This window comes from Physcomitrium patens, chromosome 11 (assembly GCF_059467195.1).
Source record: "Physcomitrium patens ecotype Gransden chromosome 11, ASM5946719v1, whole genome shotgun sequence".
NCBI lineage: Eukaryota > Viridiplantae > Streptophyta > Bryopsida > Funariales > Funariaceae > Physcomitrium > Physcomitrium patens.
Window position 1 is genome coordinate 17,158,373 of NC_143420.1, and position 22,847 is coordinate 17,181,219.

A 22,847-nucleotide genomic window follows, 5' to 3' on the forward strand; every position below is an offset into this window, starting at 1 on the left:
ATTTAAACTTAAGCAATCAAAAAACTACAATAATGTTGAATAGAACAAGAACAAAAATAAATAAAAAATAAACATTTTGTTTGGATTAATTGAAGTAAAAACAATCACAATAATTATCAACTTTACAAGTACCCAGAAAAAATTATATATATATGTGTGTGTGTGTATAACCACACACTAGTGTAATAATAGACAACACAAAAATTGACAGGAAACGTAAAAGTGCATTAAAAAACGACACTAAACAATCCGGGACGCTTCAGGGCGGGTGTCAGAATTACGTCAAAGGCGCTCGACAATCAAAAGTCTCACTAACAAACAAACAAACAAACGAATGAAGCTACTGTCTCGAGCAACAACATGAGCAGAAAAAAGGATTTTCATAGAAAGAAGCTGGAATTTACCTGAAGCAAAAATTAAAAAACAGGGGTGGGAAGGAATGAAGGAAGGAAGGGCCGAGTGGGTGGGTGTCTTGGAAAGGGGGTTGGCTGGCAGGCAGGCTGGCTTGTTTGAATCTCAAGGTTTAGAACGGAGAGAGAGTTTGAGGGGGTTCAGAGCGTTCGTGCGTGTGCCGAGGTGCGAGTCTCCGAGATTTAACCTCGTTTTCTATCCATGCGTTGTTTTTTGCGAGTTGCTAAATTGTGAGTTTTGAAGGGGGGGAGCTTCCAGGACCCCTTTGCAACGCTGACCTCGTTTGTAGCTCCAGTAGTGCCCACCGACAACTGGGTCTATCTGTTGTTGTATTGGCCAGTGGATCTGCGTGTCGATGTTGAATTCTCTCTCTCTCTCTCTCTCTCTCTCTCTATATATATATATATATATATCTGTCTATCACTCTCTCTCCCTCCCTCTCGTTGCTGGTCCTTTCTTCAGCTGCACAATCGACTGCCGCACGTCTTTGGGCGTGATAGCGGGACGGAAACGCTGGATGAGATTTTGACATGCCAAGTCGCACCGAAAAGGAGACAAGGATCACAGTTTTGTTCAGTTCTTTGCAGAGGTACTTTGCGTCTGGTTGCCTGTGGGAGTGTGGCGTTCAAATTAGAGCGAGGGACATACCTTGGGAGAGAGAGAGAGAAGTGCTTTGTTTGCCTGGTGGGGAATTACAAACCATCCACACTATCAAGCTAGGTAGCTTTTCCGTCTACTGTTTCGCTACTCTTGATAGTGGTCTACTTCATGCGCATCAATTTGTTCTGCTGTAATCCAATCTCGGTATGGTACGGGCACTAAAGATAGATCTTAGTCATGTTAACCCTGTAGGCGAGTCTAGGTCGAAGATGGAGACCTCGTGATCAAGAGCGAGCACAACGCACAGGCACAGGAGGATGGTAGCTACAACACGCACGTTACTCTGCCAGATAACGCTAAATATAAGGTAATTGAGGAAGAGCTCGAGATTGGTGTTGTGTGTGTGTGCTGTTTGTACCCAACTTCAAAGAAGACTTTGAGGATAATGTCATTGACATCACTGCCGAATGTTATCTTTTTCTCTTTTTTGTCTTCCTGTCCGCAGATGATGACCCAGTGATTACTTCTCTTCATCACAGGTATTTGTGAAACGCTTTTGTCAACTTCTGAAGCGATATACGCGTACTCTGTGAGCATTTTCAAAATTTGACCCATACAGACATAAAGGTTAAGTTAGAAGATGAAAAAAATGTAGTGCACTCAAATGAACTTCAGCGTAAATATTTTCAGCAGCAGTTGACTTGCTTCTTGCAAATGGTAAGTTTTCTGAAGACTGATGAAATACTGGAGAGAATTGATACGACCCAGTGAGGTCACGATAGAGTCTAAGTAATGCGGAACTCCAACTTTTTTCTCCTACGAATTGCCGGTATCGTGACTTCAAACACTTCTGGGGCCAGTATTATCCAACTTCTCAGGATCTAGACATTTCCATGTAGCAATTGACCAAACACCCTGCAAATCTCCATTCGGCCTGCACAACTGCCTCGAACCATATGGCTGAACTCTGGCAACGGGATATTGAAGTATGTCAACGCTGGCACGGGCTGGGACGTTGCCGGAGCTTCGTTCATGTCCGACAGTTGCTCCACCCATTTTCGAAGTTGCGTTCAATGCAACTTCGACAACTTAACGCGACTCTACACGGGTTTCTCTGATAAGATTGATTCGTTGAAGCATCTCACCCGAAGAGTTTTGAACACCGCCCTTCTCTCCATTAAGATACTGCGTCTCACTTATCCAACCATAACCTCTACTTATCTAGAGCTTAGGTGAAGCAATCGCCGCAGTCCACGAAGAATTCATCACATTTTTTTGTATTCTTTTTGGGAACCCACTGCTGCATGTTACTTGAACGGCGAAGTTTACAAACACCTGGATCCCATAACAACTATCAACGCACGGATTTTCTGTAGCTGAAAAGTGGTTCATGCCCTCGAAGTAAGACGTGACCGCCTCTCGAGACCAATCCCCTTGGTCATTGTTGCCAAGGACTGTAGCTCTCGAAATCACAGCCTCCGTCGCCTCGCCAAATGTCATGTCCACAGACGCAACTGGGTGCTTACAATCCTTCTACGTTCTCTCGTACTCACCGAAACCAACACCGAATTCACAATCCTCGCTGTTTCCAACCCGAGATCATGAGTTGAGAGGGTTTCCCTACTCGCTAGAATCACCACAACCAAGTTCAGAACCAGGTTCAGTAGCACCGACAAGCTACTTGTAGTTCCCCCATCTTGGGCTACAAATCGCAGGCAGGTTGTAACTTTGATGAATCAATCACGAAGACAGTCCGTGTTTCTAATCGTAGATTTCAAAGCGGCCGATCTCTCGAGGACCTAGCGCAGAATTTGCATGGATTTTCTAGTCCATGCAACTGGTGTGTCGGTGTAGCAGCAGCAGCTTGCGAGTCTTCACGGTGAACGCAATTAGCAGCAGTTGAGACTTCGGTGAGAGGGATTAATGAAGCTTCAACGTGACGAGGAACTTCAACTCTCACTCCGAAGCTTTTCTTACCTCGGCCAACAACTCTCGTTGCTTCGGCCGACATCGGATGATACCAATGTCATCGTTTAATGTACGGTTCGGAAGAAGGTTTTAGTAAAAGTTTGCTAAAGTTAAAGCACTGATGCATGTGGAAGATGTACTGGTCAATGAAAGAAAGTAACTTCAGAAAGAAGGAAAGGAGAAAATGCATTTACTAATGTCAAAATTTTAAGATGCACAAGAAAGAATGATTTATATGATGTGTATTCATGTTGATGAAATAACGATTTTGGAGAAACATGGAAACATATGTTTGTTTATAACATTGACTTATTTTGTAATGTAGGAGAGTAATTTCTTAAAATGGAATTATGTATTTCAAATAACAAAAGAAAGAAAGAAAGAAAAAAATAAAAATAAAATAAAAACTTTCAATTCTAGAATGATAACTTTGTAAATTTTAAAGCTTTATAATAATTAATTTACAAAGAATGTAATGGGTAGATTTTCGAATACTTAAAATAAGAACACAATGAAATTAACTCTTATAAAACATTGTTGCTGAGTTGAATGATTTTTTTAGTTATTAAAAAAATGATTACTGTCATGACTAACACTATAATGTCAAATTATTTTTTCTTATCAATAACTAATTACAAATTTTATTTTCCTTGTCCTTAAACACTAATATTTAAAAACGTTAATGAACATGATTCATTCGTTAGTGTTGGAATATTGGAATTAATTTTCTTATCACAAAGAATCACAAGAAAAGAACTCGACACTTCATTACTTAATAACAGTTTAAACATATCAAGGAATGATATTAACTTCAAAAAACCTTACCATCAAAACTGAAAGTTTTCGAACTTTGTAGCCATAAAGCCAATATGATTTGAATCCATCTATTGATGAAGACCCACGTCAACACTTATGTGTCTTAACTAATTTAATTTTTTAAAAGTTTTTTGCTCAATTCATCGAAATATCAATGTACCCACTGAATTGAAATGACTACACGACTTCAATGTTATTTTTGGGGTTGGGGTTTCTAGGATCAAATTCTCCCCTGTCTCACTCCTCGTCTTCTTCTTCTTCGGTGGATGGAAGTTTGGTTGCCTATTTTCATCGTTGAAATCTTGTGTGTAAGAGGTCTGGGTTTGCGAATCGAGGTCACAGATTGTGATTACACTTCCGTATAGGTTGCCTTTCAATCTCGCTTCAGAAAGCGTCAATTTCGAAGAACAGACGAGAATTGTGTGTCAGTCCTTGTTGAAGATTGAGTTGGAGAGAGTGAGCTGAGGCGATCTGACCCGTGTGGTGGCTTCGATAACTTCGAGAAACAAGCCTTAGGGGTGTGCTTGGGGTTTTGAATTTGTTGAATAAATTTCTCCTACACCGCAAATTCTTCGTTGAAGAAGTCGTTCACGTTGCGAGCATGGGAAACAGGCGCCAGCGTTGGCGATGCTACGGCGCAAGGCTCTTTCCCGGTTTTGAGGTACATGGGCGCTGCATTAGCTTCAGAAACTGTAGTGAATTGATGAAAAGAGAGAAAAAGGTTTTGTGGGTACAATTAAATTTGTTGGGTCGCGTGCCACCCACCATTGGTTTTGAAGACTGGACGGAGCAACTGAAGACGTGCTCTGGCAGAACGCGATGGACCGCCGTCGAAGGAGACTCTGCGGCAACCAGCGGCAACTTGCGGCGTCTATGGCCGCGGTCAAGACGGTACACCGCGGTAATAGGCAACAAGTTTGTTGTTTACAATGTTCATAGTTTCTCTTGTCTGCAAATAATAAAAGAAAGAGAAGCACGTATTGAAACCTTATAATGTTGATTCTAAAATTCACGGTTCCTTTAAACTTCGATTAATGTACTTAAATTTTTTATCATATTTTTCATAAAATAATAAGATAATGTGATAATATTTTTTAAAAGTAATTTTTTTGGCAAAAAACATATTTTTATAATGAAAATGTTGTTTAACTTAATAATGCTAGTATCGTCTTTATTTTTACATTTTAAAAAAGAAATAAATTTTACACAGTATTAACTTAACAAAAAAAGAGAGTCATGTGTTGGTATTTCAAACATCTTCTCTGAAGAATGGAATATATTTCTTTATTTTCTAATTTTCTTGACCACTTCATGTAACAAAATCCACATTTTCTAGCCCGGTTCTGAGTCATGATCTTGATTTTTTTTTACAAAACATATTAAAAATGGTATTACATAAATATATTTGAAATCTTTATTGCAATCTAAAATCTTATATTTGTGTATGTATATTTCATGAACAACACCATCCATTTCATCAATTTGGTTATCATGTAGTGCAATTTACAGTAATAAAAAAACTGTCAGTTATTTTATTATTTTATTCATCACCTTAAGGAGGTGAAAGTAACAAGAGATCATTGTTTCCACTTCGTTGCTTCCAATTTGGTGTCCAAATTCCATCACAAAGTTGCCAATGTTTCATTTGTTGGCCTTCCTCTTGAAGTGGGTAGTTTGTAGTAAACCAACAATCCCAAGACACATCATAAATAACTAGTTTTGGGTTATGTCCCATTTTGAAAACAATGAGACCTTTTCCAGAAGCATGTTCCATATATTGTGGGGTGAAAATGGTGGCACTTGCAAGGAATTCATAAAAATGGTTTTGAGGCATTTGAGAAAGCAAATCAAAGTACCCAGTTGGCACCATTTCATCATCTAGATTTATGTTCACAATGTAGATTGTTTCAGCAATCTCAGGGAAGCCAGCCTTTTTCCTCGTCACTGCTTGTGCTGAATACTGATTCGACTCTCGAAAGGGTTGCACTGCTATAGGGGGCCACATTTCATAGTTGAACAACTGATGACAATTTGTGGGATCAATCTTCCGTCCATGAAACACAAATTGTTTGCTTGGCCATTTATGTGAGTACCTATTATTCATTCCAAAAATCAAAATCAAAATCAAATAGGAATTTGATATGTACAATTCTTAGAAAATTTAAACTGAAATAAATATATATATATATATATATATATTTTGGTGTGAATGCAATTTTGTTGACACAAATAGCAAAACAAGTTTAGAAAAAGTAATAGGAGAATTACAAGGGACAATAAAAGATTGTTGGTTCAAAACATTCATCTTTTTCTTCTCTTCCGGGTTTGCAATTAATGGCCAATCCTCCAAAAATGATGGCCATGTCATGACGATATTCACCCAAAAGAACAACACCCATTTTACCTTGACTATTTGGCATGAGTTTACATTGGTTTTTGGTTAATCTTTTAAATGTCCATTGTTTTACAAAAGACTCGTAAACCCCGACAACAAGATTTTCTTCAAGATTCATATTCACCTTTTTCAAACAATGATATCCCATTACAACCACAATATATCTCTTTGATGTTCCATATCAACATTTTTGATGACACATGTTGTTGATTGGATGTCTAAGTCGCCGTTCCGGATGTTTTATTGGATCATGCATTTCTCTTAGCATTTGAGCTATAGGAGGAGATCCAAATGATGGATCATCTCGACCTTCAAAATGGTCTATACGTATTTGACATTTCATAGCTATGTTTGTTTCAAATGGCCTCAACAAAAGGCTTGACGGCCATCGTATGGGTAGACTACACATCATGTTATTTTTTCCTGCATCCTTACTTCCAATTATTTTCTTCTTCTTCATTCTCTGCCCAAAGTACCCTGCTTGCTCCCACTCCAAATCCACATCTATTATACTTCGAGTAATAACTACAGCTGTTTCGTGGCTCTTGAGCGTCTTCCAATCCATCATGTCACCAGGTTTGCGTTTCCAAACATGGCCAAATCCAATTTCATGGCCATTTAAATCCATTAAGATCACGGTCTCGTCATCTTTAAAATCTTGGTTGCCTATAGCTAACAAAAAAAAAGTTTTAGAAAATAAGAGATGAAATATTTGGGATGTATGTGAGAAGTGAAGTGGTGTGGACGATTTATTGAAATTCCATCCACTATAAGGATGAAATACATTCATCCATACTAACACATTGCAATTTTTTTTTTATTTGTTATTTTTTTTTCTCAACCAACACTAGGCACGTACTTAAACGAGGCACATGTTTGGGAGACCCAGGGGCAGCGTAGTCCGGATGGATGAGAACTGGCATTGCGTTCCTCATCACACTCCATTTATCCTTTCGTTGTCCACGTTGCAGTTGGGTGAGAGGGGGTTCCGAGGTGGCAGGGGCGTGACCCGTGGTGCACCCAGCGGAGCAGGGCCACGTGGCTGCGGGCGAAAACGAACCCGAGAATTCCCGCGGGTGCTTGAACCTCGTGGCACACAGCTCAGTGTGACAACGGATGCATGGGGATGAATGATTTGAATCCCTCGGGTTCCACGTCCACACCGGGCTCACATTTGGCCCCCCGGTACAATTCGGGCTCCTGGGCAGTCGCCCCCAGGAGCAGAGGCTCCGGGCCCGGCCCGTCCTCGCGGACCCTGGTTTCTTTCCAATTCCGTCGTTTTCTTTCCGCTCCGCGAACGGGTTGTGAGCCTCCCGGTCGCCGGAAGGAGACCCGGAAGGAGTCGGTGTTGATGGAATTAGGGTTTCGGAGCTCTGTTCCGGAGATGTCGGTGCCCTTCGTGTGCCCCTCGGCATCCGTTCTCTACCACGTGGGCGAGGAATGGTGTCATCCCAGTCCACCATTCGGAGAAAGGCGGATATTTGCTCGAGGCGGTAGGCAAAAGGGGGCAGATAACAGTACTCTTTCGTCAAAGGGTTCGTGACGCACATTAGGGTTTGGTCCTTTTCAAACATGCCGGGCTCCCACGCATCTGCATAGGGCACGTCTTGGCTGTGTTCGATGGCTGCTCGGGGTTGATTTCCGCCCTCGCACAGCCAGAGCCCTCCAGCGCCCGCGATCAGATTCGTCACCTGCGGCGGGAGGTAGTTCATCGCCGGCGCTGCGTACCAATCCTTCAGGTGGTGTGCGAGTTGTGGGAGTTGGTGGGTAGGACATTCGCCTCCTTCCACTTCGCTCATAACACATCTGGTAGTTCACCGGTACGCGGGAAAACGATCACAGGACACTCGAGCAAAATGCACTAGATTTTTTACGAAGTGGTTTCATAATGAAAAACTGAGTAGAAGACCTAGAATGAGAAGTAGAAACCAGGAAACGGAATTACCTGCAGGCAACGCAGCGAAATTCAGTGGAATTCATTTCCATGAGCATAGGGAAATAATCGTGGTATTCTCTTTGGTCGACATCGTCGAACATGGACGGCTTCCACTGCGGAAATTTGGCTGTCCGATCGTTGGGTGCTGTTTTGGTAAGCTTCGACCACGCTGCATCGACGTCGCTCAGATCGGCATTCAAAAACAGTTTTGCTTTCTGCGGAGGCAGAAGATGATCCAATCTTGTGGAGGGATCCATCAGCATTTGCTTCGTCTCGCTTAACGGGTTAATTAGGGTTTTACTCGTGCTGGCTGTTGTTTCCATTTCTCTAGGATTTGGGTGATTTTGAATCCTTTTCTTAGAAACGTGTATCAGTTGTTCATGGTTGTCTCTTTGAAGAGTCAGTTCTTTTGCAGCTTGATCATCGAAATAAGTGATACAATAGGAAGGGAATTATCTCTAAATTCAAATGATCTTCATGTTAATTAGAATATTTTGTCGGATTGAGAAGTATGATGTTAGATCCACAAACTCTAGGTTTATGATGCTTGGAAAGTCTTGATAAAATTTAGGAGAAAGGAAAAAACGAGGACTTTGTTTTTGTCATTCAAATTGAATTTTACGAATCATGTGCAAAAGCAGGAAATGTGAGTAAATAGCGCATATATTAACACATCGAAAAGTGACAGATCTATCCATAACCTGACCTTCTGTTCTGGAAATGCTCATATTTCACGTTTACAACTGTAGGGAGAGTCTTGGATATAAACAATTGAACTATGACTATTCTCTTCATCTTCAGAAAAAGAATTTCTATGCTGGCAATCTCAATCTAATGGATGTGATAATACTTGCTTCGTTTGATACCATAGAGAAGAAATATTGAATGCGCTAACAAAATGCCTAATCCAAAGGTCGAGTTAATTGGTTTTTGTACTAATGATCTTTTGTGTACAAGAATGTGCATATTTTAGGTTTCAGTCAACAGATTGAAGGATAATCGGAGTGAAATGAATCAAGAGCAGAGAACTGGAAAGACGTAGAACGTTTTACATTATTGAGGAGTCACATCCCTCTTTGCACCACACTATTAAATAGTCATTAAAATCCATCTTAATTTAATTTAATTTAATTTATTATTATTATTATTTTTTTACGAACATTGTACTGAAGAAATAACTTCAACACAACAGACTTCCCAAGCTCCAGCCAATAACAACGTAAATGATTAAAGAACTAAATAAATAGTCCACTTCAGCTGATCTGAACTTTACAAGCTTCCCCAGTTGTTTGATTTACTTAGACCTCGTTATTGCGTTACACTTTGACTTCACATTATGCACAGTTCATGAAACCATGCACTGTGAATGCCATGAATTGTCTACCACCTGAAACAAGAAAAATAACAGATATATATATATATATATATATATAACATTAAGTTCATACACACAGATTTTAAAATCGTGGTTGAATGCCGTCCTTCAATGCACACCACAGCAAAGTTTCCAATCTGCAAACCTTCCCCATATTTTCAAAGAAAACACGACAAAAAGAGAAAAAAAAGAAGTTCCAGTTCCACTTGAAGTGATGGAGATCATTGATCTCTCGCCGAATGCAGTCAACGCTGTCGGCGATGAGGATGTTATGAATCTAGGACAGTTCCAGCGAGGAATCTGAATTTCTGGCTGGTGCCCCGAAAAACCTGAGATGGAAAGGGAAAACAACGAGGCATGCACGCATGCATTAGTAGTGGTGGTAGGTGCACAACAACTTGATGATAGCTAGAATCAGGGATTTGGCTGCAGGTGGTGCGCACCATGGGCATGCCTGATTGCTGCAACGTAGTCATTGAGTTGGTCAAGGCGACTCTAGTCAAATCACCACCATCGTCAACATCATCGCCATCTCGCGCAGCTCCCGACTTGACATATATTCATGTATATAATCAAGTTACATGTTCCTGGATTATGAACAACGCCGTGGCTGCAGTTGGAGGTGAAGGAGAGGCGATTGAATATATATCTATATTTACCCATGTCACTCAAGCCCCCCACTTCAATCCACGTGCGAAGCCTCCTCTCAGATGTGCTGTTCCACTTCTAACCTGCTTCCTGAGGGTCGTTGCTGAAGTTGTTCGCAGCACTGAATTGTGATGAAGCGGCCTGGGTTGGAAATGGAGGATGTGAAAATCATGGGTCGACGCAGCAAAGCATCGGCGAGGTTCAGTGGGAGTGATCCAATGAGAGGTGAAGCGAGTCGCCACGTCGAAAACCTGGACACTGGTGGTGTTGGAGACGAGGTGCAGATCCAATCGGACGCCGGGAGAGATGCTGATCATCAGGTCTTCGGGTATCTTTCCAACAGCCGAACGAGCGTCCACATCCCCGAGTCCGGCATGATCCCCCAACTTCGATTCAATCCAGGTAAAACGATGATAATTATGAGCAGGACACATCTTGTCAACAACGCAATTGGGGCATCAACGGTCTTGAACAATCATATATGAACCCCTCAAACTCTGATTCAAAGTTCTGGATCGCAAGAGAAGAGATAGAATCCTATGAAATAGCAGTTCAGCTATGACTCAATCAGTTCTCTTGTGTCAATGTTTGCTTGTTAGAGATCGAGGACATGAACGAACATCATCATCATCATCATCAGCAGCAGCAATACTATGGCGACAGCCCAAATACAAGCAACTCTGATCTCACGGATAATGAGCAGTTCCGAATAAATCCGGTGGAGGGCGGTTTCATCGGCCGTTCTGGTGCAGGACCCCCTCTTCCTATAATTCTAAAGGTGAGTTCACCCACACATTCAGTAATGTATAACGGCTCCTCCATTGCAGTGCAGTAAAGCATTTATCTACTCTGATCGTCCCACTTAATCATGATGCGTACAGTTTGAAGATGTGAGTTACAAAGTGGAACTGAAACCAGTGAAACAAGCATGGGCCACGCGCCTGAAATCTTTTGCCAAAGTGCGCCACAGCCCATCAACGGAGAAGAAGATATTAAACGACATCACCGCCTCGGTTGCTCCAGGGGAAATGCTTGCTTTGATGGGCGCCAGTGGGAGCGGAAAGACGACTCTTCTCAACATTCTGGGCGGACGACTGGCGCATCAAAAGAATGTGACTGGCCAGGTGACTTACAATGGTCGCCCTTACTCAACCGCACTCAAGAGAAGGTATGCAGGATTTTATCCAGTAAGACCCAACTGCTCTTGATCAACCGTGACCTGGATCACAAGTACAATGAAATTGACATCGGGTTTGTGTGAAGGATGGGGTTTGTAACACAAGATGATGTGCTTTTTCCGACGCTCACAGTAAGGGAGACTTTGGTGTTTGCTGCGCTCTTGAGACTGCCGAGCTGCATGAGCCAGCTTCAAAAGATTCAACGAGCCGATACCGTTCTCATCGATCTCGGTCTCGAGAGGTACTCCGACTGCAATCACGCACAATGCATTACTTTACCAAGCGATGCGAACTTGTAACTGATCTTCACACGTATTCACTAGTTGTTCACTTCAGGTGCAAAAACACGAGTATTGGAGGGCCGTTCATACGAGGAGTGTCAGGGGGTGAGCGAAAACGCACTAGCATTGGCTATGAAATTCTCGTGGAACCCTCACTGCTTTTCTTGGACGAGCCAACTTCCGGACTCGACTCTGCGACTGCTCTCAAAATTCTCAACGTCCTGCAAAAAAATGCTCTGGTATGGTGAACTTCCAAATCTGCTACGGGATCCTTGAGTCGACGATGAATCAAAGCTTCATTAAAAGGTTTCAAATTGTGATAGTTCAATCGTGACAGTTCAATATTTCGATACAGGCAGGCAGGGTAATTGTGACGACAATACACCAGCCATCGAGTCGCATGTTTCACATGTTCGATAAACTCGTACTCCTTTCGGAAGGCTATCCTCTATATTCTGGATATGCAAGTGAAGCAATGCAGTACTTTGGCTCTCTCAGTATTGCACCGCAAATCGCGATGAACCCAGCAGAATTTCTTCTTGATTTGGCCACGGGCGTTACTAACGACATTACAGTGCCTGAAGATCTTGAAAGTGGGATTAATCTTAGAATCACTCGGCACATGTCACAACTTCGAAACGACGATGCAGATTCTCAGCGGGAGTTTGTTCTTGATGTATGCAAATCTGCCCAATCGCCATTTGAATTTTCGATTCATGAAGCAGATGGCGATCAATCCAACAAGTCACAGTTTTTGATTGTTCATGTCTTAATCCTTGTGGTTTGAAACAGTACCTGAGAAAAAGTTACAAGTCCTTGGTAGAGCCACTAGAGAAACAATCTCTGCACCAGATGGCGACAATCTCGAAGGATCTCGGGCGGGCTACAAGAGCGAAGAAAAGGTGGACATCCTCCTGGGGAAGTCAGTTCCTCATACTATTCAAACGAACATGGACGGAGCGTCGCAAAGATTACTTCAGTGCCCTGAAGTTTGTGCAGGTCAGAAATCCACACCTCATCTCACGAATCTTCGACTGCCAATGTGCTAACAGAACGAACCTCAATGTATTTCACCCTTGATTGAGCAGGCTATAGGAGTGTCCGCGCTTCTTGGCCTTCTCTGGTGGCAGGGGAAGCTCGAAACAAATGCCAACATTCAAGACCAGCAAGGTTTACTATTCTATATAAACATCTTTTGGACAACGTTTTCAATGTGGACAACACTGATGACATTCCCCATGGAGCGGCAGTACCTAGCCAAGGAGAGAGCTGCCGACATGTACCGATTGAGCGCGTATTATTTAAGCAGCACAATCTGTGATGGCCTGGCCGAACTCATCTACCCGACTCTCTTCATAGGAATCCTGTACTTCATGGCAGGTCTACGAAAGAGTCTGGAGGCGTTTCTCTATACCCTGCTTGCGACGTTCCTGATCGGCATCACGGCTCAGGCATGTCCACCGGCTTAGTATTTGAAGCCCCAATACTTTGAAGGTTAAGATTCTGGCTTCAAAGCCTCAACAAACATTCTGAATCGTGCCAGTTGTGTTGGACTCATACCTTGACAGGGGTTTGGAGAGATGTTTGGGGCAGCGACGTTGAGCCTGAAATCCGCCGGAGTGATAGCATCGATCTTCCTTCTCATATTCCTCCTTGCTGGAGGATACTACGTTCGGGTACTCCTTCTAACCAATACAACTCTCAGCTTTTAGAAATTGTTTATCGACAAAAATAAAATGACAACAATCAATAGGTCTGAAGAGAACGCCCTGCTCACAAGCCATGGTCGCCAACGCTTGCAGAAAATGCCACCATTCATGAGATGGATAAAGTACCTGTCCTTTGTATACTATGGTTATCGACTCCTCCAGAAGGTTCAATACACTCCAGACCAGACTTATAGCTGCGCCACAGGATGTGAACCAATTTCAACCTCTCCAGCTCTACATGAGTTGAAGCTCAACTCAGGAGTGCAGGAAGCCTGGGTGCTTGTGCTCATGGCAATCGTATACCGTCTCGTATCCTACTTCAGCCTCCACAGAGTATAATGCTGCAGGCTGTGCACAGTAAGACGCACATTGTTTACCGTTGCTTGAAGCGTTGGTCACATCCACGAAGATAGAGAAATTGCAAGTCGATGAATATCCACTTGCATAGATAAAAAAAACTCTTGCTCCTACATTTCTGAAGCAAGTGCTGAACTGAATGCTTTCACAGATGTACCACCATAAAAGCAGGGCCACCAAGTAACAACAGTAATTGAGATTACCATTGCTTGAGGCTGACACTCCACACTCGATCAAAACACGAGAGCAAGGTCTCATTGTATAGTCATAGGTACCCTTGTTCGATTTACAAGTCAGAATGCGATCGCTAGCGAGCAATATGTAAAACATAAGGAACTGGAAAAAGTTCGAACCATGAAAAAATTTAAATAATTAAACAGCACTTTTTCTTTTTTTTCTTTTTTTCTTTTTTTTCGGGAAAGAAGTTGAAATTTTTAACAATTGAAAATGTTGCTGTAATGTGATCAACTACAAGCTTGGACTATGCTGGTCAATCCTAAGAATAAGAACATGATTGTTCTCGATGCAAACACAGATGGTAACCGATTCAAGTTATTAAATCTATCAAATCCAGAGCTATCTACGAAACGTTGTAATTGGAATAATATGCTCTAATTCAGATGTTCACCGGATTGCTCCGACAGCAGCAGAAGTGAGAAATGTTATACACACATTTCCGGTCACCTAAGTAGGCTATGAACCGACCAAGACTGAGTAACTTGATATATACGTAGAGCCAGCCACCAAAGCCACCCAGGGTGGGAAACTTCTGGAAAGATGTGCCGTCGTGTCATCCACAACCTGGTCGAGCACTGCAAGGTCTATACTGAGCTTCTCGAAAGCTTCAGTTTCTACCCAAAGCTGCCAGACTCCTCCCGCAGGTTTCCCAGACAAGCGTAAAAAGTACGAGGGCACACCATTCTGATCTACGCTCTCTGGACTTGGGAGCTCCTGATCCGCCAAGGACCAGCTTGCAAGCCGGCCCGTAATGTTCATTACTGTAGACCATACCTGCTCCAATGCTCCCATGTGTACCTCTAGGTGCACGCGACGCCTTGCTGGGTTATTCGTTTGTGCGTCTCCTTCTTCGAGGTTTTGTTGCACAACTCGCAAATAGGGCAATGGTGTAGCCACACGGACAGTGGTGTGTAGTGTTGGTATCTCTGGAGACAGAGTCAAGAGGGTGCAAATTGGATACAAGGCGAGAAAAACATTGGGGTTGGGTTTCGACAAGCTCGCATCTTGAGGATGGATGTGAAGCATTCGAATAGCTTCTGGTGAGTGCTTCCACACAAAATCCATAGGGTTTGGGTCGATTGTTGCGAATGTGTAGCCTGATGCAAGCACTTCAGTTGAACCGTTTGTCTGGTAAGCATGCGTCAAAATAACCCGTTTCGGAGCGTGGAAAGAGTAAGGGAATAACAGAGAGGAAAGGGCTGCTGAGCATATGCTCACATAGAAAAGGAAACGGAGAACTGGAGGCCTGCCAATCCACCTTGCTAGAACTGGCAGCAATGGACCCACGGTGGCGCCAGCAAAAATCCCAAAGACCACCGCTAGAATCACATCAGAGACGTAAAACGAGATCGCTGGGGGGAAGGTGCCACTCATCCCCATTTTCTCTGTCATCAACTGGATAGTAATTCCTGAGTAGTAGCACATGTACCCGGCGGGCAACAATCCAGGCAAGATGTATCCAGCTGCGGCCAAAAGTGAGTCCTTCCCAAACCATCTCTGACAAAACCGCATGGTCGACAGCGCTGGTATCATAAAGAAGGCCCAGAAGAAGTTCATGTACCCAATACTGATACCAAGCGATCTGTAAAAGATAGCTAACGCCGCATTTAAAGCTATCCCTCCCCAATGAGCGCTCCAATCCAATTCCTTTTCTTTTTGCTCGGTCAGTGGCTTATGATTATCTCCGTAAAGACCCACTCTCGGAATCAAAAAGCCAGCAATACAGACGGGAACGAACATGAGATATGATATCCAAGGATGTGCAAACCATGTCATCGCTGACTTTGAGACAGTGAGACGTAGGATGGCAAGCACTACGGGCAGGATGAAGCTGAGCAAGCTTCCAACAAATTGGAGACTGACCCCCCGCAAAATGGCTTTCATGCGAGTAGCAACAGTAGCAGGTGCTCCTTCAGAGGTTGAACGCATTCCTTGGAAGAAAAGCACATAGAACAATGGCAAGGCATGCAACGCCAGAGCCACCGTCTGCGAGTAGCTGATCATAAACATTCCATAAAAATCAAAGAATATGGGACGTTTCTCCACAAGGTCGGGATGTGCGGCTCTTACTGAAGCATTCTTCAGCTCCGGTGCGGTAGTAAACCCTTGCAGCAACGCAATAAGATTCTCCCCTCGCGCTTGTAAACTCTCGCGTGAAATTCTGTCAGCCGTATCATAACCAGTGTGATATACATATCCCTCCAGAACGAAAATGATGTCCAGGCCGGGAATGTCACCGAAATCCTTTGTAAATACTCGGTAGTCAGTATCTCCAGGTATAAGCGGCATGACATCCTGAGCGACAGTATTTGCCATGGGATGGACAGCATTCTCACCATAAACTCTGGCAGGCCATGTCCCAGGGCCGGATTGAACCACTAGATCTGGACCACTTGCGCCAGACGCTTCAATGTTTATGACTGCTCCGATAGAGTCTTTCCACCGATGAGCAGTAATGAAACCGTGTGCACCTAAGAGGAACACCTCTTCTGCTCCATTGAAAAGGAAAACCAGAGGGGCTGGCGGAATCCAGTTCGTGTCCACAATATACCTCATCACTTCCATCATGCTTGCCACACACGAAGCACAATCTGCTGCTCCAGGAGACCCCAAAGGACCGTCGAGATGCCCATTTACAAGCACTGTTGCATCTCCTTCCTGAGCATCTTTGCTTGAAATCCTCACTGCCAAATTGCGATGATTCTTGTAAAAGTTGGAGACAGAGTGCCCCAAGAAATTGAGGTTGAATGAGCCATCTACGAGTGCGTCGTCTATTTCGATGATGAGATCAGAGTTAGCTCTGTCTTTCATGTCGTTTAAAAATGAGATGACATATGAGAAAGATTTCGCAAGACCAGAAGTTGCCTCCTGCCGGCCAACAATGTCAACCGCAAGTGCTCGGATGTGATTCATTGCCCTTTCTTGCGAAAACTTGTTCAGAGGTGCCGATTCTGGTAGTGGAACTACATGTTTTTGGTACATAAATTGCCTAGCTTGCCATATCAAAGGGGTGAAAAATATGAAAAGGACGAAGAGTCCTCCCAGACTGAGAGCAACAGCGTTTCTGGACGTCTTCGCAACCGCATACTTTTTCTTCTCATCCTCTTCGTCAGTCCGTAGTAAGTCCTGATTGAGAGTTTCTCTATTGCTTTCTGAAACCAGCTTGGAGTTCTTCCTTCTCAACATGTTGGCGGCAATATATATGGCCTGGAAAATGTCACAGTTCGCCAAAGGGGGTCATACCAAGGAGCTGCAGCAGCGATACTACGACCACTGTGTTGTGCTCGCAAACGTCAATGAGCCCGGCGACATGCACGCGGTTGATCTTGCATTACTCGCGAATTAGATACATCACTTGGATTACATACCCACCTTCTTGACATTCTTCAAACCCCTTCCTGACGCAAAAAACTCTTGATTAGAACCGACAAGAATATCGCAAATGATGAGCTAGATAAACCCACACAAAAATGCATTCAAGTCTAATTCAAGCAAGAAACACAACAAAGACTGTCGATAAAGTCTCGACATATCCAACGCAGCCGAAATAGATACCTCGAAAGTTCGAATTTCGCGAGACCTCTAAATAAGGTGACGTATAAATGCATCCAAGTGACGGTAGGAAATGAATGCAATAATAAGTAGCACTGCAGCGCGACGACCGTACGATCAATCAAAATTGACTAAACCAGACAGAAATCATCGGAGCAATTGGTGCAACGTCCGCGAACAAATTCTAACCAGACATTGACGAACAACACGACCTAAAATCAAACACACCTGCTACAATCCCAACATCCAGACGCCAATTGACGTTATTCCAATGCGGTACATGCAACAGAGAGTCGGAAACTTTTCCGCCTTCGATGATTACCAGTCCTGCACTCACTAAGAGTAGAGACGCCACGAACCCCAGGCTACTTCACAACGATCACACACACACAAGATTCCTACACGAGGTAGGATATAGTACAGCAAGCTCCACCACCGACTTGTGAGACATCCTAGCATCAAAGGAAATGGATGGTAACTACCTTATATAATTTGAAACACCAAAGCAAGAACAACCGGTCCGTTTGAGACTACGAACAAGCCTGCACCGCTTAAGAAACCGAAGAAACTCACTCAATCTGCAGCAGACGAAGCGAAGTTTTTCCTGACACACAGAAATTCTCGGATAGAGAAAAAGAGCACGGGATGCGGAGCGCCAATTTCCCTTCGTCTTAAAATCACGGGAAGCTTGATAACATGCGAGGATCGCCAAAAGAGAAAAAGGGAAACACTCGATCATATAAGTTCACTGTGTATGCAAAGCGACGACGACGGTGAGGAAGAGGAAAGGCGCTCACGAAGTCAGCGAAGTGCGGTTGCCTCCGTGGCACTCCACGTAGGTCCATTTCGGTTCATAAGCATTGAGCTGGCAGATCGATTGTCGTGATGGACCACGGGTTTCAGGTTCACGGGAAGAAGGTGGTTGGTCATATGAGACAGCAGCGGAAGTTGCCCCCCCCTGTGACCGTGGGTTTAGGGTTTAGTCAGCTGCTTCATTTCTGGGCATGGCGTCGTCATTGCTCTCTTTCGGCCCTTGTGGTCTGCCGTTGTGAGGGTCGTGCTTATTTTGGACCTCCTCCGATATTTCCTGGTTCTCTGGTCCTGCACCGGTTTTGCTTCTGCATATTTGTGGTTTTTGAGCTGCGGATTTCAAGGGTTTAGACAATTTTCGTGTAATTTTTGGCTGAGTTTGGAGTCATGGCGAGCACGATAGATTTTCGGCACTTGGACGAGGGGCTCGGGGGTGCGAAGAGGAAGCGTAAGAGAGCGGAGGAAGAGGAGGCGGTTGAATTGGCCGCGGCGGAGGCGATGGATGTAGGCGAGGAGACGAAGCATGCCAGTAAGCGAGCTGCCGTAGCCGGAGATGGCCAGAATAAGCCGGTGTATGGACGGCCGACATATGACGGTGTGTTGGCGGGTAAGGTTTCAGGACGGAAATGGAAAGCGCACAAGACCACGCGTACCTCGGCGATGAAGGTGGTTGGGCGGAAGTCCACTTTGGAGGAGAAGAACCGAGAGAAGGAGGTGAAGCGGGCTTACAAAGAGCGTATGATGGAGCTCAAGGAGCAGATTAGGGCAAGTAAAGTTGAGAAGCGAAAGAAGAATGAGGAGCGTTTGAGGATTAAGAAGGAGAATGAGCTTCGAGGGCAGGCTGTGCAGAAAGTCACTAACCCCAAGACTATTAAGAAAATGTCGAAGAAGCAAAGAAAGCTCCTCAGGCCTGCTCCTAATTAGGTCAACTGATCTCAATTTCTCAAGTCATCCTTTGGGCTCCGCAACTCTTGGTAATTTTGTCATACATCAATTGGAAAAATTACTGTTATGTACATCGCACTTTTCGTAGCTGCGTGATCAATGCTGGTGTTTGTTGCCGGTGGGTTGGCTCTTCTTGGTCCTCCCATGAGCTGAGCGCTAGATATTGTCTATGAAGCTTGCGAGCTTGTTTGATTTGCATGCTCCCTATATCCTGGAGAACATTGAGCTTTGAAAATGTAACAATATTTAGTAATCTTCTACCAATTTTAAAGAATCTCAAATTTCGATTTTCTATGGGGCAATCGAGCTCGACGCCCTCTTTTAGGGTCTGTTACTGCCTGGACTATGAAGCAATGAAACGTAGCGGTAGTCAGGATGGATCCTTTTGAGTTCTTACTGTTTGTGTGCGTATCTGAGTAGCAGTGGACGCTCCTGAAACTTGTACCCTTTGTTAGCTAAGGGGAATGTCAATGGCACTCTCCGGCAGTGCCTCCGAGGCAGTGGCCTGAATTAACAGTGTTACAGTGCTGCTTCCTTCATGTCCACCTCACGTATTGTGCAATAGAAGCCATGCACCGCGTCCTTACTCTCACTGTAAGCCTCGTTTTGTATTGTATTATCGAATTGCGATTGCCAATCTTACATTGTTCCCGGTGTCACCGACCTCACTGATGAGCTCCAGACTTTTTTTTATGACTGTATACAATGGGGCGTAAAGGATCATCCAGATTCCGACGATTATGAAGTAGAAACTTGACTCGAAAGTGAACCAGATCAGACATATTGAGGCTATCTAAGCAACATTTATAAGCTATGAATCATACTCCGCCCCGTCTCATTGCAGCATGGTCTCCCTCACTGTGCTTGAAGCTAGTAGCGACGAAACTGGTGAAAAAGGCTGCAGAGTTGCTAAAATCTCAATAAACTGCATACTATTTTGTAGGTAGATCTAGTTTGTGATTTTTTTTATCTCTATAATTTTGCATGGAGTAGGTTTTTAAGGGAACTCAGAAAACGATAACATATATTTGCAGCGTTAACACAGAAAAAAATGACGCTGTTTTAGTATTTCTCTCAAAAACATGCTATCAATTTTTTGTTTGATTCTTTTTTAAAGTAATTTTTTTATCTCATTTTCACTTATTTATTTATTTATATTCTTAAGAGCAGTTCTCAGCGAGACTTCTTTTTGTGAGAAATCACTTACCTCTCTAAAAGAACTCTACCTACTGCGAGATCTCAATCGAATATTCAATTGATAAATTGTATATGCCTAATATTCATAAATTAAAATTATTTATTATATTTCCATTTTAATAAGGAATATTAAGGTTTTATGAAATTAAGAGTTAAGATATTTTGATTGGTTGAATTGAGAAGTCATTTTAAGTTGGCTTCATACTTAGAAAAAATAAAATTCAAATACCATAAAAGAAAAAGATGAGATGGGATGTAAGTTTTTTTACATGGCATGAATGGTGTTATTTCTTGGAATATATAGCAAGCCAATCTCAAAAATATGATTCTTTAAAATAAATAAAAAGTTGTGTCAGAAAATGCTTAAAATAATAACAAAATTAAAGTTTCTTTTTAATGCTTCTTGTGAATATTTAAATTATAATTTAACTAATTACATATGCCAGATGTTGTGGAATAATTATCAATAAATAAAAGAAAACTTAGAGAGACAATGATTTTTAATACAAAAATTAATAACATGTACATTTAATTTTTGATACATATACACACATACATGTATGTATGTTAAGTGACATTATTGTAAAATAGCCAGACAATTTTACCCCTTAAATTAGCTTTCGCAGACTTAAAAATCAGATAACAATGTCTTAGCATTACAAATTGCATGTCAAGACAAGAAAATGTTTTACAACTAATGGAGCTTTTCAAGTGGGGTATGTGTACAAATGTATGTGTACTAATGTATGTGTATAGATAATTTTCAAAAACATTTCAGATTTTAAAAAAGGTTAAAGTAGAAACTTGGCATGTAAATCCTTTTATTATTATGTATTTTGTATCAATATATTAGGTTTTTCTCTTTAAAATTCCTATTAATATTAAAATTTTGATATTCATAATTTATGGACACAAATCATGCTTCTGACTTATGTTGGTGTTTGGTCTTAAAAGTTTTGGACAATAGACATTACATTGCAAATTCATGCACAAGACCAAACAATAGCTTTTCAATGTAAATTTATTAGGTAACCATAAAGTTGTAGATTCATAAAGTTCACTCACTTTATTTTTTGTTTTTTATTTTATTTTATTTTGTATCGAAATCATTATTTACAATGCATTTTTTTTCATGTGATAATATTCTTGGACTATGTCACGTAGGTACATGTCCATTTCATTTAATTATGAGGTGAGGACAAACTCTTTGCAAGGATACTCTTGTGGGGGCCCAATGCCTATGGAGGCCAGGAAAAGCAATAAAATGTTTCAATATCTTTAAGATTATTTAACTTTATGAAGCTTGGGGGGGAAGCATTTTTGAGAAGGAAAATACAAATGGTACAAAATGGGTGGGGATTTCACAAAATGAGGTTAGATTCTTTCATGTAACCATTGTTTGCTTTAAACTAATATTGTGGTGATAATGGGAATAATAATAATTTTGAAACAAAACAAAAAATAAATAAAAGAAAAATAGAGAGAGAGAGAGAGAGAGAGAGAAAAGAGAGAAAAGAAGATAAAGTATTTGATTTTCTAGTTCTTTTTAGATATGCAAATCTGATCAGTTCTTTTCCTTTGATATGTAGAAATTGGCCAAATTATTTGTAGATTGATGATTGTAAGTTATATCACAAGTAAATGTTTATACAAATTTTAACAAACTGTGCAAATATGTATAATATCCAAACAGTTTTTTTTTTTTTTTTTTTTTTTTTTTATAACTTAAAAACAGTATTGTTTTCTATATAAATTCAGTTATGTATACATATGCATATACATTTTGATATGAAACATGTTGTCAATCATACACTCTAATGTGAGGCATGTTTTCAGTCATGCATTTCGATGTGAAACATGTTGTCAATCATTTTGTTATCATTTTGAATGGTTCAGAGTAAATCAACCCTTGCATAATTCTGATCCAACACAATTTTCTTATTTATGAGAAACAAGGTAAGACATAGTTCAAATTTATAAATCCCTACACAAAACAATAAAATTAACAAAAATCAGATATGTATTACAATCCTCAAATAAATACACTATAATTGTATTTATTTTCTCTTATAAATGATCAAAAACTATGAACGTTAAATCTTTTCAACATCTGATTGAAATTCATGCTTATATTCTACAGAAAGCGAGTTTTGGTCTTCAAGTGTTAAGTTGGTTTTGCACAGCTTTATTTGTTGGATACTCCTGATTATATGGTCTTTGATCAAGTTCAAGTATCACAACAAAATATTCCTTTCAAAATTATATTTAATGAATTTGATTTTTGAAGTTTTATAATATGCTTGTTGAAAACAGTTATTGCATGTTACTGCAAGTAGATGTGAAAAGAAACATTTGATCACACTAAATTTAAATAGGTGAATAGCTCGGTATTTGCATTGCCTCAAGGATTTTTTACTCGAAATTTCTTTATT

General features: G+C 41.7%; 4 protein-coding genes and 1 long non-coding RNA gene across 15 annotated transcripts; 3 read left to right on the forward strand and 2 right to left on the reverse strand.

The window, feature by feature from the left end:
- The first annotated feature begins 420 nt into the window (after nucleotides 1-420).
- On the forward strand, nucleotides 421-3,097 carry LOC112288409 (uncharacterized). Its single transcript, XR_002971549.3, has 2 exons — nucleotides 421-1,378; nucleotides 1,551-3,097. It is a non-coding gene; the product is annotated as an uncharacterized LOC112288409 (long non-coding RNA).
- A 480-nt stretch (nucleotides 3,098-3,577) lies between these two features.
- Nucleotides 3,578-9,131, reverse strand: LOC141045924 (uncharacterized). 8 transcript variants are annotated; one of them, XM_073537204.1, is made up of 5 exons: nucleotides 8,136-9,131; nucleotides 7,050-7,996; nucleotides 6,064-6,862; nucleotides 5,347-5,888; nucleotides 3,578-5,138 (listed from the first exon to the last, which is right to left on the reverse strand). In XM_073537204.1, the coding sequence occupies exons 1-3, from the start codon at nucleotides 8,447-8,449 to the stop codon at nucleotides 6,372-6,374; spliced, it is 1,752 nt and encodes a 583-aa protein (XP_073393305.1). In that variant the 5' UTR covers nucleotides 8,450-9,131; the 3' UTR covers nucleotides 3,578-5,138; nucleotides 5,347-5,888; nucleotides 6,064-6,371. The 8 variants fall into 8 exon arrangements, with proteins under 8 accessions (XP_073393305.1, XP_073393304.1, XP_073393300.1 ...); XM_073537203.1 differs by having other exon boundaries at nucleotides 3,578-5,150; XM_073537199.1 differs by having other exon boundaries at nucleotides 3,578-4,744; nucleotides 5,013-5,888.
- An 884-nt stretch (nucleotides 9,132-10,015) lies between these two features.
- On the forward strand, nucleotides 10,016-14,056 carry LOC112288435 (ABC transporter G family member 26). The gene is made up of 10 exons (XM_024532594.3): nucleotides 10,016-10,551; nucleotides 10,749-10,927; nucleotides 11,031-11,317; nucleotides 11,413-11,568; nucleotides 11,664-11,847; nucleotides 11,964-12,284; nucleotides 12,401-12,607; nucleotides 12,697-13,059; nucleotides 13,177-13,284; nucleotides 13,411-14,056. The coding sequence occupies exons 1-10, from the start codon at nucleotides 10,281-10,283 to the stop codon at nucleotides 13,654-13,656; spliced, it is 2,322 nt and encodes a 773-aa protein (XP_024388362.1). The 5' UTR covers nucleotides 10,016-10,280; the 3' UTR covers nucleotides 13,657-14,056.
- On the reverse strand, nucleotides 14,038-18,240 carry LOC112288434 (uncharacterized). Of its 4 annotated transcripts, none has more exons than XM_024532592.3 (2): nucleotides 18,037-18,240; nucleotides 14,038-17,309 (listed from the first exon to the last, which is right to left on the reverse strand). In XM_024532592.3, the coding sequence occupies exon 2, from the start codon at nucleotides 17,095-17,097 to the stop codon at nucleotides 14,368-14,370; it is 2,730 nt and encodes a 909-aa protein (XP_024388360.1). In that variant the 5' UTR covers nucleotides 17,098-17,309; nucleotides 18,037-18,240; the 3' UTR covers nucleotides 14,038-14,367. The 4 variants fall into 4 exon arrangements, with proteins under 4 accessions (XP_024388360.1, XP_024388358.1, XP_024388357.1 ...); XM_024532590.3 differs by having other exon boundaries at nucleotides 14,038-17,305; nucleotides 17,946-18,240; XM_024532589.3 differs by having other exon boundaries at nucleotides 17,946-18,240.
- A 224-nt stretch (nucleotides 18,241-18,464) lies between these two features.
- Nucleotides 18,465-19,757, forward strand: LOC112288436 (uncharacterized). Its single transcript, XM_024532595.3, has one exon. It carries the CDS (start codon nucleotides 18,661-18,663, stop codon nucleotides 19,195-19,197), a length of 537 nt encoding a protein of 178 aa, XP_024388363.1. The 5' UTR covers nucleotides 18,465-18,660; the 3' UTR covers nucleotides 19,198-19,757.
- The last annotated feature ends 3,090 nt before the right edge of the window (nucleotides 19,758-22,847 follow it).